The sequence below is a fragment of the Melospiza georgiana genome, chromosome 2 (genome assembly GCF_028018845.1).
Source record: "Melospiza georgiana isolate bMelGeo1 chromosome 2, bMelGeo1.pri, whole genome shotgun sequence".
NCBI classification, from domain to species: Eukaryota; Metazoa; Chordata; class Aves; order Passeriformes; family Passerellidae; genus Melospiza; species Melospiza georgiana.
In genome coordinates this window covers 28,046,413-28,063,695 of record NC_080431.1, presented here as the reverse complement: position 1 = coordinate 28,063,695, position 17,283 = coordinate 28,046,413, and the positions used below count along the sequence as shown (strand labels likewise).

Here is a 17,283-nt window from a genome sequence, read left to right as displayed (position 1 = left end):
CAAGGAAATCAGTTTGCTTTTCACACAAAACATCGAATACGTTTTAAGTAAACTGCTTAATTAAATTTAATTTGCAATGAGGAAGGAATTGCAGATCCGGCGACGCAATTTGGTGGAAAAGGATCTGATTCCCGGGACGGAAACTTAGCACTCAAGTGGGAGCTTAGGTATCTATGCACACCAAGGGGCATCAAAGGAGAACTTCACCAGCAAGGGGAGGAAAGTACTTAATTATTAAACTTTTAAACAAATGTGTGGTGTGTAGCCGGTCGTGAGGCAATGTAAACACGGAGCCTGATAAATGCTTCCAGCAACAGAGACGTGTAAAATAGGTCTACCTCAATTTCGTGATGCTGCTGCTTCTGTTTGTTTAGAAGCAAAAGGTTACGAGCGGTGTTTTGTAGAAGTGGTGAGTAAACTGTGACCTCTAACTCTTCGTATCCTTGCTTTAAGTAAACCAGAGGAAATGAAGAGCCCTGGTATTGTCTGAAAATATCCTCTCGTAGCTAAATATATCACACGGCTCCTATTGTCCAGTGCCTAATCATTTTTACGCAAATACAGCTGTTTTACTCTACTGTCCAGCATCCTACCGATGCACACTGTAAGAGTATAAAAATCCAAGTCAATAAAATATTTTTTTCAGTAAAAACTAAGACAAAACTGGGCGCTTGCTTCCGAGATAACCTAATCAACAAAGATTAAGATATCCACAGAAACGCGGGCTCGGTGGCTACTTTGCTCGGCCTTTTTGGCCGAGGATCCGCTCCCTACGGTTGGGTCGGGCCGCAGGGCCCTTCCAGAGCCGCGGAGTTTCCGACGGCTCCGAGCAGGGCCGGGCCGGGCCGGGCCAAGAGGCGGGGGCCGGGGCCGGGCGGGGCAGGCGGCGCTCGGAGGGGCTGCGGCGGCGCGGAGCCCCTGGGCAGAGACCGCAATCCTTCCCCGGTCCCGACCCCTGCGCCCGCTGCATCGGCCTCCTGTCTTTCCAAGAAGCGCCTCGGACACGGGAGAAACGTGAGAGTAAAGGCTGGGGACTGGGGTTTCAAAGCAAAAAAGCCGACAAGTGCTCGGAAGTTAGAAATCGGCTTCGGCCGCCGCTTCTCTGGGGGCAGTTTCAGGAGGAGGTGCCGGCAGACATTTCGGGTTTCGCAAGGAGCGCGGTTTCCTGACAGACGAGCGCACAGGGAGCAGGCTGCGGGGGGAAATCCTGCCGCCGCCCCACGGCGCCCGGGCGGCCCGGCTCGGCGGGCGGGCATGGACGGATGGAGGATGAGCGCTGCCAGCGAGCAGGTGAGACCTGCCTATCCCTTGCCTTCGCTGAATATCTGGGACTTTGCAGTTTGTGCCGGTTAAACCTCTATTCCTGTACCTCACACTAGCTTGAAAGATAAAAAATAAAATTCTGTTCATCACTGAATAACCTCTTTCACCTTCTTTCCAGCAGTGATGTCGGCAATAATTAGGTAGATACGGGTTCTGGTACTACAAAATCTATAATGAAGGGCAGATAATCTGAATGGGAACAGGATTGAGCCCACAATCCCAGATTCTCTTTTAAACATCAGCCTAAACATGAAATTTTTGAAGAGTGGAAAAGCTCACCATAATTCATCATTATATGAAAATATACCAGTTTTGAAAGTCAAAAAGATATAACTCAATGGATACAATTACTGCTAAATTCAATAAAGAGCAATGATCATGACTGATGCTTATTCACTTAAATGGATTGTTTATCGTTTGTACAAAAGGCCAAGTGTGCCAGATACTGCAACAGCTCTTAATACATAATTCACACTGCAACAGTGCATTTTCTGCACTTATGGTAGAGTAAGTACATGTCTAGATGTTAACATGTCTTCACCAAGTCCGTTTTAGAACTGTAGTTTTGGTCAACATAGTTTCTTAGCAAATGAGTTTGGCTCTTCCTGGATACACTATAGAATTCAAGCAGCCTTGTAATAAAAATCGTAAAGACGTTCATACATCCAAACCATGTCTTTTAATTGTGTTTGACTAGACTTATGCTGACTCTCTGTACCACTCCTTGAAAACAAAAATATTTACATTATTCTATGGTTTGTGATATGAGGGGTAGGAAAAACGACCTGGGATCAAGCTTCTGCTACAGAACAGGCCTTTTATTGTCAAAGGGGATCTATGTCCTTTGGAGCAGAGCTGATGCTGAGCTAGCATAACCCTCGATTCTAAGTGTCAGTCCATGGAAGATGATTGTACACATGAGGCTGTATGGTATGGAAATGTCAACAGAAACTCAGCACTCTTCTGCAGGCTAACAAAATGGTGGGATGGAAAGAGTGGAATAACCCTGAAATGCACATGTGGCAATCAATACCAGCATGAGAATGGAACAGAGGTGCATGAAAGTCACGGTTCAGGCTCCTGCTAGACTGGCCCGTCAGCCCAAAACCTGGGCACTTCACCATATCCTCCTGCCTTGGAATGAGCCTTAGGCACACAGACAGCTCCACAGCTCTCTTCTGAAATAAATCCCCCCTGTAACACAACCTGGAAGGTGTTCATTGACTTGAATTTCACCTGCATTTTCACCAAGTTGAGACCTTGTAATGACAGAGCTAAGACCCCAAAAGCTCTGAAAATGTTTAATGAAATACTGCATGCAGTTAAAAGTGAATAATAACCAACATCTCCATATTTGGTGTACATGCAAAAAACAGCAGAAACTCATTCCTGAGGGCATTTTCCTGAGATGTTAATAGCATCACAAAGAGGGAGATATCAGCTTCGGGTCAGGAAGGACAATAGATAGGGTGAAGTGTATGAGGTGGCACATAGCTCAAGAGAAAAGGAGACATCAAAGGTCTTCTTTTTCAAGACAAGATAGGAATAGATGAACTGTTGATACTTTAGTGAGATTATACATACGAATGCAGTTGCTTGGCAGTGCTAATGTAATTGTCTTTGCTTTGTTAAGCTGCATGGATGCTGTCCTTCCAATACATTTCTCAGGAGTCAGCTTTCCACTTGGGCTTGGAAAAATGATGATAAATGAACATGCAAAGTTCAAAGGGCAGTTCAGCAAATCACCAAAGTAAGAGCACATGTTTAACATGCTGTTCTAAGGCCTTCCACGCTCCTACCTTTGCCAGACATGCACTGTTTCATATTAAAATAATTATCCAGGACATTTATGAACAAGTTTGGGAAAACTAAGATCTCTTCTGTTACCATATAAGGGAAATGAATACTGCTCAAGGTAGGCGGCAACAAAAATACCTACCTGCCTCCCTGGGGTGGTCAACGACACACAAAGTCCCAGAACAACCCAGAACTTGTCTAACCAAAATTTGAAGTTCAAACTTCAAACTGTAATAAAATAAAAATTAAATACTGAACACAATCACCAACAGCATTTTCTCTATGCAGACACATGCAGGGAGCTCACAGTTTAAACACTACATGTCAGTCTATGTTCCTGCATACTTTGTATTAAAAGAGTGTGAAGTCATATGGGAATACAAGAATATCCTGAGTTCTTACCATCAAATGTCAACTTGCCCCCTTTCCAAACTATATGCATCTATATTTTTCCTAGAAATCAACAGTATCTCTGAAGTCCTACAATAATTTTAAAAAGAAAACCCTTCAGCAATGCAAACATAACATTCACCCACACCAGGTCTACAAAGATCTGACACAGAGAATGCCTTAGGACAGCAAAGAGACAGCAGATTCCACCAACTGAAGTTCTACCCCAACAGAGGAAATCAAACCAAACCAAAGCAACGAAACGATCTAACTGCTTTTCCTTTTTTTTTTTTTTTTTTTTTTTTTTTGAGGGCAGGGGAAAGAGAAACAGGCAGTGAAATGTGGAATGGTAGGCGGGGCAATTTCATTTGGGATGGGCAAAATAATCTAATCCTAGAGGTGGGACTGAAAATAACCTGGTAACATCTAAGCCTACACAATGTTACATGCAGAGAACAAATGTTGCTCTTTAGCAGCAAATTAGGTGATGCAGAACGAAATGCTTGATACCACAGCTGTATGTGTGATTACTTAGCTTCTTGCTTTTAGAAGAGGAAACAAAACTGCATAGGTCTGTTTTGAGTATTGACTTTTAATAGCTTGTTTCTCATAAGGGAACAGGGGATGTTTTCTGCTTTAGAAATACAGGTATCAGTTGACCTTTAAATACAGCCTGCTCCTGCCAACAGGTCACGTACATGATTTATTTGGCTTCAGCTTTTGTTTTTATGCATTAAGCAACTTTCAACCTTCTTCTGTCATACAATATATAGACAAATTTAAGTACAGTAATAGTGTGGGTATTTTACCATCTTCACATTTTCTTGACATACTGGACAAAGTGATACACATCAGTCTGTCCCCAAGCCCCAGTTTCAGACAAAGCTTGTTGAATACTGCTTTCAGTGGCACATTCAACTTGCTCCCATATTTAATTTGCTAAATCTACAGAAACAGATCCTTTGGGAATATCAGGAACTATTTCCAGCTTTGTCCAGTGACATTCAAATGCTCAGGCCAACTACTGGTAATTTTATGGTTACTGTCATTTTATGGTTACTACAGATGTTGCACAGACAGGAAAAAGTTTTAGAACTGGACAAGCTATAGTAATCTAGATTTTGGTAGAGGAATTACATACAAAAATGGGGACTTATATATATAGTTTTCAATCTGTAGTTTCATTTTTCAAAATAAAACCTGTATATATAAATGGATAATATTCAAGATCTGTATAACAGTTGCTTTCTGGCTAAAACAAAGTATTTAGACAGAATCTCACTTTCTGTTTTTCAGTTCAAATATACTAGCCAGTCCAGTCCTTTGGGAGAAGAAACTTCCATTTTTAAATCCTTTAGGATGCATCAGATTCATTATATGCTAATGACCTTAACTTATACAATATATTATATTATGAAGTGAACGGAAGGGGTTTAGGTATAGGAAGTATCAGTCTGGGTGCAGTAAGCCAAACAGCCATTTAAACATGATACTACAGCTGAAATAAGTCTCTGTCAGAACAAAAACCAACATTCATAAAAACAGCAGCAGCCATCAATAACATTCACAACTGCAGGGATTTTTTTACTGTGTGTGATTTTGCATTATAAGTAGAAGCCACAATAGTTTAAAGCAAAATTTAAAAAAATATTACTATAGTCTTGAATTTAATAATGTGAATTGTCACTCTTATAGCTGTTTATAGAAGTGTACTAAAAAAATTTACTTAAAACATATGAATTTAAGACTTTCACTTTATTCAGCAAATTGGTTTATTTACACAATGGGGAACGCTGGTTGAATGCTGTCAATGTAATAAAAACAAATCTAACAGAGACAATACTGAACTCTCTCTATGTATTCATAGCAGAAATGACAAACTATTTCCTTACCTGTATCAGGAACATCAAGCGCAACAATGGGACAGTATCATAGGACACTGATTTAACAATAAACCACAGAGGTCCAGTAATACTATGGCAATTTACTCATGTATTTACTGACTTTAAAATAAAAACATTAAAAGTCAGCAATACGCAGTAAAAAGTTCTGTCAATTATCAGAGTCAAACTCTGATGAGTAGGTCAGTAAAACCTTATCAGATCATCCACAGTTCATAAAGTGACATGAGTTGCTTCAGACCACCAATACAGAAACAAAATTGATGAAAACAGATTATCCTCTAAAAGGCAATGATGATCTGATAAGGGTTTAACTTAATGGAAGTTAAAAAAAATAAGAATTGCAGAGCACAGCCCCTATTAGAACAAGCTAACTTTCCAACTTTCAAAAAAGACAAAAAAAAAAATTTGAGAGAAAGAAAAAAAAAAAACAAAAAACACTTCAACATGAAGCTACCATACAAAGTTTTTGTTTTCCTTTTTTTGTTGTTTTTTGTTTGTTTCTTTTTTTTCTTTTAAGAGTTCAGAGTTGAAATTTAATCCTGGCTTTTTAGGGAGAAGGACAGTTTTGGCCTAGACTTTCCTTTGCCCAGGATAATTTTTTGCTCTTCCTTTTGCTGACGCTGTCTCTCTTGTTCTAGTTTCATCCTCTCCTCATGAATCTTTCTTTGTTCTTCAACAATTTTCAATTGTTCTTCAGCCTATATAGGAAAATGGTAACATTTAGGCCAGTGTATTTTTTAGTCATAAAAGCAATTTACAAGTCCATATTAACTTCCAAACAGGTCGAATCCTGTGTAAGTATGTAAGCAGTTCTGCCTGAGCTGGGTGCCATAGTTGGTTTCAGTGAAACCATTTATAAAATAGTTATTTGAACTGAGTTTAAAAGAAACACTGAGAACTTTCTATAGCCAGTGCATTGAAATCTGGAGTGCTTACATGCCAAGTTTTTCAGCATTGCTTTGCAAACAACACATTAAATTTTAAATAAGGAAGACATTGTACACATGGTGAAATTGTCCCAACACTTGTCACATGCAAGCTGAAGTAACATACACACATAAGGAAGTCACATATCTTCAGGCCGAGGTCTCCCTGCTCCAAAACCCATCTAAAAACCCCTCCTAATCCAAAACCATCTTCACTTGATTTGCAACTCGTCAATCCTTACATTGACCTATGGTTCTTACAGCTCTCCCAGTGGTCTTCTAAAGGTGCTTATTTGGTGCTTATTACATCAGTCAATTCTTTAAATTTTCCATTTGTCCTGTTTCTACCATTAGAGGTTGCGAAAAGGGTAAAACAGAAAGAAATCTAAAGCAGATGTAGTTCAAGGAAAAAGATTTAAGAAGCCTCATTTTTATATGAAAGAGGTGTAATTACTTGGGTAATTGAAACTGACAGAGTTCAATCAGGATTTAGAAGCAGCTTAGTTTGTCTTATCAATTGATTAGAATCAGCTAAATCATATTGAATGTTTTCATGTGGCAAGCACCTGATTTAAAAGGGCTTAAGAAGACCAACGTAAGTTAGACTTTCCTAGCTTACACATCTTAAGCTTATGCTGAAAGTCCCTTTCAGCACTTCTACATCAACATTATACTAGAATCAAATCTAGTTTGTACTTGTCCTGCTCAACAAAACAGAATCAGTCACACAAAGCTGAACATGTTGGCAAACTTACTTCAACCCTCCCCATGAGATTGAGTTAAAACATACTTTTTAAATTCTGAAGGCAGCAATTTCCCCTCTAAATTAACTGCATCCAAAATATTTTACCAGCCCAGTATTACTGCTAAGGATCTGGTCTTTCATGCTTAGGGGAAGGAGAGCAATGTTACTGATGGAACCAGCAATAGGCAAGTTAAACTCTAGAAAAGGTTGATTTGTTTATTTTAATTGTGTTGCAAATCTGGCAGAGACACCTGTATTTCCCTACAGAACAGTTACTACACCTTCACATACCAGTTTAGCTTGTGCTTCCGCAATTTTTCGATTATTCTCTTCTAGTATTCGCTCTAGTTCCTCACGCTTTGCACGCTCTTCTTCCTAAAGGGGAGGACAGGGCAAGATGTTAGTAAAGTAAAATACTCATTTCTGCATGTTCACTAATCTTTCTCAGAATTCTTTTGTGAACTGACTTAAAAGTGGCAGCTTTACAGCCACCTATTTTTCCTCACAACGGTAAACTGTGCAGCCACTAAAACTGGTTTCTAGCACTCAATTTAAATCATCCCGCCCAGTCCAAACAGCAACCAACTAAACCCTCCCTAATCACAGAATCCTGACAATTTATTACTAGAATTTTAATATCACACAAATCAACAAGGACAACTACAAAAACTGGATAGTATTTACCAAATTAAAAAGTAATATAGAAAATATAAATAAAGTGAATAGTTTGTCTCACCAATTAAGTATACCTACGTATTCTTTACCTATACTCCTTTAATCAGCATTAAAAGTTGAATATTTACTGTCTTGTCCAGTGTCCTGCAGAGTGTGCTCCTCGGCTGCCATACGCGCCAGCTTCCTCTTTAAAATGATTTGTACTGTTAGCTTGGCAATACCTGCATCAGCAGCTCAACCATTTATAAAGAAACAACATACAAGGAAGGCTGAGCTGACGAATGCAGATGTTTATGGTAAGAAGGAACAAAAATATGTAAATCATTCCTAAGGCAAACAGTTAATAAGAAAAATACATTTACTGTTAGTGAAAAATACAAATGGTAATCCATACTTCATGGAGCTATGGGCTTCTTTCATGGGGAGAATGGACTTAACATTCAGTATTTTGACAATTTTAAGACAGCTGAAACTGTCTGCAGTATGAACTTGGAATTCAGGAGTCCAGGGAAGGCAAGATCAGGAAATAAAGCCTTGTAATTGTTGTTTTCTTGGTGAATTTTATGGAACTCTGTTATGCAACTCAAATATGAAGACTGCGTGAAAAATTTTGAAGTGTTTCAGTTCACATAATATATATCCAAATTATTTTTGTATTTGGAAGATTTAAAGTTAGCCAGAAGTTTGTGTCTGTGTAAGAAAAAAAAGTTAATACGAACAAAGCAAGCATATGAAAACTTCTTACTATGACTAGTAACCAGCTACTAGCTAGCACACTTCACTCCAGGCATGGAGGTTCGTTCTGCATTACAAGGAACTGGTGGGACTTCTCCACGTGACGACAATACCAAAAATACTTTTTTTAAAAAAACAAGTCATCCGTCTGATCAAATGAAAACCTCTACATATGAAGAATTTGCTGACTACAAACATGTAAAGTCAACTTAAACTCTGATATTAAAGTCTGAATTTGCAAAAAAAGTATAATTCATTCATTCTTTTTAGTATTTATTGTAACTCAGCATTCCATTTGTTTCCATTTAATTTGATACTATGTGACTGACAAGTCACATCTAGTATGAAGGGGAAAGCTGCAATGCTACTGTCTCTCCTTTCGCAAGCCAATCAAAATATTAATTTAAAATGAACTGTGTAGGATGCACAGAGTGAAAAAAGCATTTAACACTTATGACTATTTAGCCCAAATTTCCTCTATGGTTTGAAGTTTGTCTTGAAATTTCTGGATCCTGGAATGATTGGTGCAGGCAGGCATCAAAGCCTTTTAGTAGCAAATTACTGTCTCACAGAAAGACATTTTCAGCTTCTGCTCCAGCTGCTGATTAAAAAACAAAACAAAACAACAAAAAAAGGCCCCAAAAACCCAAGTCACACGTTCAGCTTGACTTCAGACAAGGGCAACCTGCTCTTTTATAACTTCTAGGGAGAAAAAAGGAGTTGTTAGTAGTTATTAAAAATGGATATAATGATTTGGACAGAGATCCTTCGTGAAGACATGGATAGGCTTATGCTCGAAGTCCCAGAATTAGTCCAATGTATGCTCAAGGAAAATGTTCATTTTAAATGAAGAATAAGAAACCTATTTGTTACAGACAGGTACTGCAGCTCACTGCTGGACCCTGCTTTTTGCCTGGCTGAAGGCAAAAGCCTCTTACAGTCTAGGTAAACAAAATGAAACAAATGAAGGATACATAATTACATATTTTTTAATACCCTTCCCCAAAAATGAAAGGACTGCTGATAAATCCTGCAGCCATGGCAAAAGTTTCAAACAATTCTGAAATATATGTAGGTCAGTTCCATTAAGAATCAAGTATCCTTGTTCAGGTTTTAGGAGAGTAACTGTTTAAATATCAGTGAGCTCCTCTGAATAGGCTAGAAATTAAGTTTCGCAGTAATGCAAGTTTATATGAGAAGGGAATTAGATTTGCTGTATTCCATCTCTTTGTGAACCGAACAGGAGGCACAAACCGACACTGAAAGTTTTGCCATGGACTGTCTCTACTTTCCAAACGACCGAGCGTTACCTCTCTGGCTTTTTGTGCTGCAAGTTCAGCTTGTCGCTGTCGCTCGAGTTCTTCGAGCAACTGCTTTTCCATGATGCGCTTAGCCTCCTCCACCCTGCGCAGCACCTCTCGCTCAATCTCATCCTTCCTTTTCTCCAACTCTTCTTCCACGCGTTTAGCTACAAGTTCTTCCACCCTTCGAGCAGTTTCTTCCTCTATGAGCTTCTCTTCAATTTCTTGTTGACGACTGCAAAATGCAAACACGAGGATTACATTTTTAATCAATAACGTTGGCACTGAAACAAACTCCTTCAACACGCACCATCAGCTATGCTACTGCATGTTCTACACATAGATTATATATTTAAAGAATATTTTGCCCTACATTTAAAGACGGTGAATATTCAGGCAGTATAACAGGGAATCCATTCAGACCATTCCTTATTTAGTATCTTTCTATATAACAGACTAAATTGAGGACAACTTATCATACTATTTCTTGATCACAACTGGGGGGGAAAGAAAAAACCCAACCCAAACCAATATCTACAACACCATGCCCCCCTCCTCCAAAAAATCCAAACCCCACCCAACTTTGACCATCATTTACCCTTCAGGAGTTTATATGGTCTCAATTTTAAGCCATATATAGCAATAATATCCTGTAAAATCTTGCCTTAAAGCCACCACCTTAGAGGCATCAAACAATTTCCAGTATCTTAAAACAGAAGACAGAAGCAATAAAATTTGTGATTTCAAATTTGTGATTTTACCTAGAATTCCAAGTGTTATACCTGTAATCTAGTAATCCAATCATTTATCTTAACAAATTTCAATAACTTCAGATCTTAACTTTTTTTTTTAATTGCAGGACTCTGTTTCTACCATAATGATCAAAAACCAAATTATATCAATACCAAGCACTATATAAATCCTTGCAAACTGCATCTTTCTATGTTCAGAATTTTGGAAATATTTTCAAATGTCTTGCCCTTATTTTAGTTGAGCAGCGGTATTATCACTCAGCCTGATCACTGTTTTAATTTTTCATTAAAAATTATACAAAAATCAGGTAAATTTGCAGGTTAATTACCACACACAGAAAAAACTCCAGGTAGTAATCACAAGTGCAACATGGCAATTAGATATCCAAGGATGAACAGCAGTGAATACTCTGTATTTCATGTAGCACAATTCATCTGGAGTTATTATGGGCTTTGGGGAGAAGATTCTTGGTTTTAAACTTGATATTGAACTTCCATTTCAAATATTCCACGAAGTACAGAACAATCTTATGAAACTTTTCTTCTGTTCTAGCCTGCCAGCAACACAAATCCAAGATTTAGAAGAACAGCTACTGTTGTAGTATCTTAATGTCCTGTCATTTTCAGAATGACTGCATTTTCTTATCTCATTTGGAAAATCTTTCCTAATCTATCTTACTTGAAAAACAACTAATTAAAAATAAGTTGCATAATTTACCAACTTTTAGATGACCCAGGGCACAACTTTCAAATATGCAATAGGAGATGTGAAGTATGGATTACTTATCTAGATAACCATGGGAAATAAAAGGTGAAAGGCTCCCAATTTCCCCTACTCATGTGTCATCGTTTCAAAACTACTGAGCTACGTGGACCTACTACACTTACTGAACTACGTGGATCTCCTTCAGTAGAAAGTTTTGGAATCCCCAACTCAATAATTCGGCCAGAGAACACCAATTTTAGTCTTACAGTCCTCAAGAGATAACAAATTTAGCAGGGGGCACCTTAGACCAGCATTCATTTTTCCAAAATGGACTTGAAGTGATTTTTTTCAGGAAAAAAACCCCAAAGCAATGTAAGGCAAACAAAAACCCTAGAATAGTCCCAGAAAAATGCATCAACCCCAGTCAAATAAATATGATTTTAAAAGGTTTCCCTTCCCTCTTATTCAGCAGTGAGTACTCTCACCATCCTGAACCAATACTGCTTAGTATACATAAGAGGTTAGGGTTCCAGAAAAATAAATTGTCATTAAAATCATACTCTCATGTTTTATTAAACTACCATAGCTTTACATTTAACATCAGGAAATCTAGGAAAAGTTAGCTAATTGAATAAAGAGTGCATAGTTACAAAAATACCACTTTATTGATATCGGAAATAGATTTTCAAATATCCTCAGCAATTGATGATGCACTCAAATTAAGCACTGTGCCTGCACACATTCCATTATTCTCACTCCAACCAACTCCATTCAAATTTAATTAAATGAATCAAACGTATTTTTAGACTTATAGGCAATGATATTACAATGGCTTAGACCTTATTAAGAAAATAAAATTATAAACAGATATAAGTCTTAGTGATTTATTCTGTAGCACACCAACTATTTTTTTTAAATCACATGAACTTACAGTATTTTATCATTTTATCATCCTGGCCTACTGAGTTATGATTCCAGAGCAACAGATATGTCACTAAGGTAAAAGACTATTTTTCGTATGATCCATTTTCTTCTGAAAGACTAATTGTATGAAATCTGCAGAAAAGCAACAGCTTACATTTTACTAAACTTCTGAGGGGAAAAAGTTATACCTGCAAGGCAAGGAAATGAGCACTATAGGAAAGGGCTGAAGTTAGGCTGTGTATTGAGATCTGAACAAGACATTAGAAGAAACTCAGTTCCAATGTATAAGATGTCCGCTAATGGATTCAGTCAGAAAGGAAATACTTCTTTCCTTATCTAACATGAATCTATACCAACATACCTAACACAATTTACAGATGGCTTACTAAAATACTATACTTCTCTACTCTAAGTTTTATTGCTTTTTTTTTTTTAGCTTAAAGTGTGTTGCAGAAGTATCAAAATTCCATCCATACCCAATCTTTTCCAATACTGGTTCCTCCTCAAATGTCTACTATTCTGTAGCAAGCATTGCTGAAATATCAAATTCCTTCTATAGAGACTTCATAAGCTTTTTAAAATTTCAAAGCTAACTTACATAGAAAATTTACTTACACATGAACTAAACCAGCCCCCAAGTACTAGAATAAACTACTCACTCTATTCTCAAATTTTTTAAGCACATTCCAGTTCTTCATTGTAGATATGCACACAATACTTTTTCTCAATTTAGGTACTGAATTCTAAACCACGAAACTAGGATCAGTATGTCAAAATATGTCAGTTTTCACATGTTTGTGTTACTGTGGAAGTTTTTGATTGTCAAAACTCTGAAGTTAGCAAAGGTGATTATCTTCAAAGGGAAATGAAAGTGACAGCTTGGGCTCACCAAGCCCAACTAGTATTTCCTGAGAACGATATGGCTTAAGCAAAGCTCCACCTGAGAATCAGCAGCACCACTTGGCTTCATATGTACAAACAAGTGCTTTTTCTGGATAAGATGGTCCAATGAGCAAAGGTAGTGCTCAAAAAAAAAGAATTGCCTGATTACAAACCATTCTTCTCTCTGCTGCATAAAAGTCGGTTTTATAACTTTATATGCTGCTAAACATATTACTGCATCCCCATCGTTTATTAAAATAGTATTTATATCTGCAGACTTAATAAATAACCACACTCCTTATAAACATATCATAAACTGAAAAAAGGGCAAGGTTTCAAATGAAACAAGTCAGCGGATGTCACTGTCCCATTTGGCAAGAAAGTAATCCCACAGCGTTAATACAGCAGCTGCAGAGTTTCTTGAAACCCTCACTCGAGCACCTCCAGATGCCTCCGCTCGGCGCGTAACCAGCTCCACGCCACGAAGGGGAGGGGCGGCCGTGCGGCAGCGCAGCACAAAGCCTCAGGGGCGCCGCGGCCTCCCCGCACAGGGAAGTTTAGGAGGAGCAGTGCGGCAGGGAGGGAGCAGCGCCGGCGGACGGCAGCGGGCAGAGCCGGCCCCGGGGAGGAGGCGTGCGGGGGGCTCGCACCCGAGTGGGCGGCTCCTAACGCACCTGAGGGAGCCGGGCTCCGAGAGAGGGGCGGATGGCGGGAAAACAGGCATTGCTCCGGCCGCAGGAGGCCCAAAGGCCTGCAGCCGGCTGCAGGCGGCCCTAGCCCGCAGAGAGAAGGCGCAGAGAGAGAGGCACCGAGCGCTTCCCTTCCTCCCCCATCCCTCACCACCCCCTCGTCCCCAGAGCAGGCTCACATTTTCCGCTGCCGCTCGAACTCTGCTTTTTTCTCCTCCTCCTCCCGCTTCTGTTTCTCATCCAGGCTGCTGCGCTTGCTCACCGTGCGCCCGAAGATGTCGATACGGTCGGGGGGGGAGGAGGCGCGGTCGCGGTCCCGGTCCCGGTCGCGCCGGGAGGAAGGGGCCGTATTGGAGCGCGAGCGGGAGCGGGACTCCCGGCGCCGGTTCCGCTTGCTCTCCCGGGACTTGGAGCGCTTCCTTGCCCGCTCCTTTTCTCGGGATCGGGACCGCGATCGGCTCCGGTTCTTCTTGTTGTGCTTGGAGCTCTTGGTGTGCTTGGAGCGGGACGAGCTCCGGCTGCGGGACCGACCCATCCCGGCAGAGGAGAGAAGAGGCCGCGCCGGTCACCGCTCGACCACCCCCGCCCCCTTTGCTAGCGGCGCCTGGGAGAGGTGCGAGGAGGCTCTGCGCGCATCAGCACCGCCCTGGCGGGCCCTTCGTCTTCTCCCTTTCCACCGCTTTGCGCTGCGAGGAAAAGGAACAGGCCCCGGGAGCGGGAGCGAGTCCGGACGCAGCCAAGATGGCGGCCCTGGCTGAGCAGTGACTCTCCTCTCCCGCCCCACAATGCACCGCGCCGTGCTCGAGCCCTTCGCTCCCCTCCCCGCCGCCTCCGGCGCCGCTCCGGAGGAGCACGAGAGCACTCGGCAATCTTCGGCAGCCAATGGCGAGCGGCGCTCGGAGCGGGCCCCTCGGCGGCCGTCGCGGGGAGCGCGTCGGCTGAGGGGTCGCCTCAGAGGGAGTTGCTGTGTTTCCTTTGAAAGTTCTCTCAAACATTGATTATCTTATTTTTATTTTCTTCTGATAGGGGGAACAGAGAGAATTATCACTGCAGGTGAAGGAAGTTGCGAAAAACACTTAGAACCCCCACTAAATTGTGAAAATGAGTTTTCGAATTTTCTGTTGTACCACTGTGAAAATCCATCCTTAAAGGGAAATAATCGCCTGAGATTCGTAAATTATCATTAGTAGAAAGGAACGACAAAAATCCGAGGGGTCGCAAACAACCAGAAAGTTTTATCAGTGAATTACACACTTGGCAAAGAAATTAGTATGTTAGTCCCTGACCTACTGTACAAGCACACGGCATTGGGTTTTGGATAAAGGTGCAGGGTGAAAAGGAAGAGAAGAATTAAAGAGGCGAAAATGAATTACAGAAAGAAAGATGAAAAAGAAGTCAGTCCTGGTTCCAGCACCGACCCAGCTGAGGGGATGTCAGTCCAGCTGTGTCCGTCTGGCCGATGAGATGCCCAGGATGCCGGGGGTCTGTGTCCTGCTGGTTTCAGCGTGGCACAGGGAAGGGCTGTCACATTTAAACGTATTTACCTGTAAACATTATTGTCCATTGTTAACTACAGGTGTGCAGGCATAGGGGAATGTGAACTCAGTGGTATCCAGGTCAGGCAGAGAGTATGAACTCCGAGGTTCTATAGGCATCTGTGTAGGATGGTTTTATCCCAGTTCTGCCATGTAATTGTTAGCCGTTTCTGCGATGACAAAATTTGGAACTGGTGTTATTCTTTATTTCAGTAAACTGGTGCAATCTATAGATAGTTAACCTCATTCTTTACTTTTAGTTCCTTGATATCTTTCACAACTTGTATGCCTTTTTTTTTTTAATAGGTCTGCATTTTTTCTAAGTACTTTTACTAAGCTTGCAAAACATTCCTGTAGCCACTGAACATAATCCAATCTCACTAAAAGGCCTTTTCTTCTAATCATTTGATTGCCTTGCCTTCTTTTTTCTCGAAGGAAGACTTTCTTATTTTGAAATTCAGTCTATGTAGTACCAGAAATGAATCAAATGGAAGCATCTTTCTGATGGGTCACCGTGCAAGTAACAGCGGAGTAATGGACACGGTGGAACCTGCACAGCAGGAATTCCAGAGCCACAGGCCCTGGGCACTCTTGTTTGTCCCTAGCCCGGGGGAGGCTTATGCAACAGGTAACTAAGGAAGTTGAAAATCAGACCTTTTAGCCCCTGACCGGGTGGGTGAGTTTATAGCTGGCACCTTTCCTGCAGCAACTTGTCTGCAAGTGTGTGCTGGAGCTTTTGAATTCGCATGGTGCATCAGGTTCTGGAGGAAAAATGGATCATAGTTTTTTTAGTACTACATGTCATAGTGGATGTACTAAACTTGACCTGAAATGTTGCAGAGAGGAAGGGGCAGAATTAATTATTGTATAGTCACTTATAACTATAAATGAGTTTAAAAAATATTTCTCATAAACCGAGTTTTGTCCTTGGTAAGTCACTATAACCTGGACAATTTATTGTTATTTTTTCCTATTTAGTAATATTGACTCATCAGAACTATAAAATGTAATATGCAATATTTTGTGAGAACAATTAATTATGATCTATTGTGTAGAATTAAGGAATTATATAGATTAATGCAATAATTTTCCCCAATCCATTATTCCATTGTTCCATCTCATTTTTTTAAAGTTTCCAAATTAATAAGAACACAAGATTTTTAATACCTGTAATAGTTTAAGGTCATTAGTCTATTTACTTTGTTATTTATGAGGACTAAATTCTAGTACTTCTGGAAAAAGCTGCTTGTCCTCTTAAAAATACTTTCCTAATATTCCCAATAGATGAAAAATTAGTAGAAGAACATTTCTATCTATGAGGTTTTTTTTCTTTAGTTTGGTAGTTGTTTGATTGCTGCTTTTTTTAAAATTATATAATCTTATTTTTCCTAGCCTACTAGTAGTAAAATATTTAATATTAGTAAAATATTAATATTTAGGTGCTTTTTTTTCTGGATATAATTACAATTGATATGGAATAACAGTAACAAAAGGAACTTTTTAGTAAATACTTAATTTAAAACCTTTGTTTAATTACATAGTTTAATTTCTTGTTTTCAATTAATTATAAAAGAAGATGGTAATTTCCCTTGTCAGTTTCCATTCAAAATTTTCAATATTTGAATAAAGTAATGCAATTTCTTTTTATTAAATAATATTAGAAATTTGAAGTTTTTAATCCCATGTAAGTATATGTTTTATTGCCAGTACACAAGACATACTGAATTTCCATGCACTCTTGTGTTTTTGCATTTTTTTTCCATTTTAATCTATCTCAGTATATTAAAATGCATAATTTGCTTCTTAAAACGGTTGCCTTGGAGTTGGAAAATACCTTATTTGACAGCCAAATAGTGGCATAATTAAAGCACCTCACCCTTCTTTACCTTGGCTACTGTCATCACATGAAATCTCTCAACCCATAGGCATTTGGGGGGAGCTCCATGGTGATACTGTGTTCTCATAATCTCCAAATTGTACCTGCTCCTGCTTGCACCAC

At 39.8% G+C, this 17,283-nt stretch overlaps 1 protein-coding gene across 1 annotated transcript; it reads right to left on the bottom strand.

Annotated features, from left to right (window-relative positions):
- Positions 1 to 5,246: 5,246 nt before the first annotated feature.
- ARGLU1 (arginine and glutamate rich 1) lies at positions 5,247 to 14,536 on the bottom strand. The gene is made up of 4 exons (XM_058018389.1): positions 13,929 to 14,536; positions 9,806 to 10,031; positions 7,377 to 7,460; positions 5,247 to 6,112 (listed from the first exon to the last, which is right to left on the bottom strand). Exons 1-4 carry the CDS (start codon positions 14,282 to 14,284, stop codon positions 5,948 to 5,950), a joined length of 831 nt encoding a protein of 276 aa, XP_057874372.1. The 5' UTR covers positions 14,285 to 14,536; the 3' UTR covers positions 5,247 to 5,947.
- Positions 14,537 to 17,283: the final 2,747 nt, after the last annotated feature.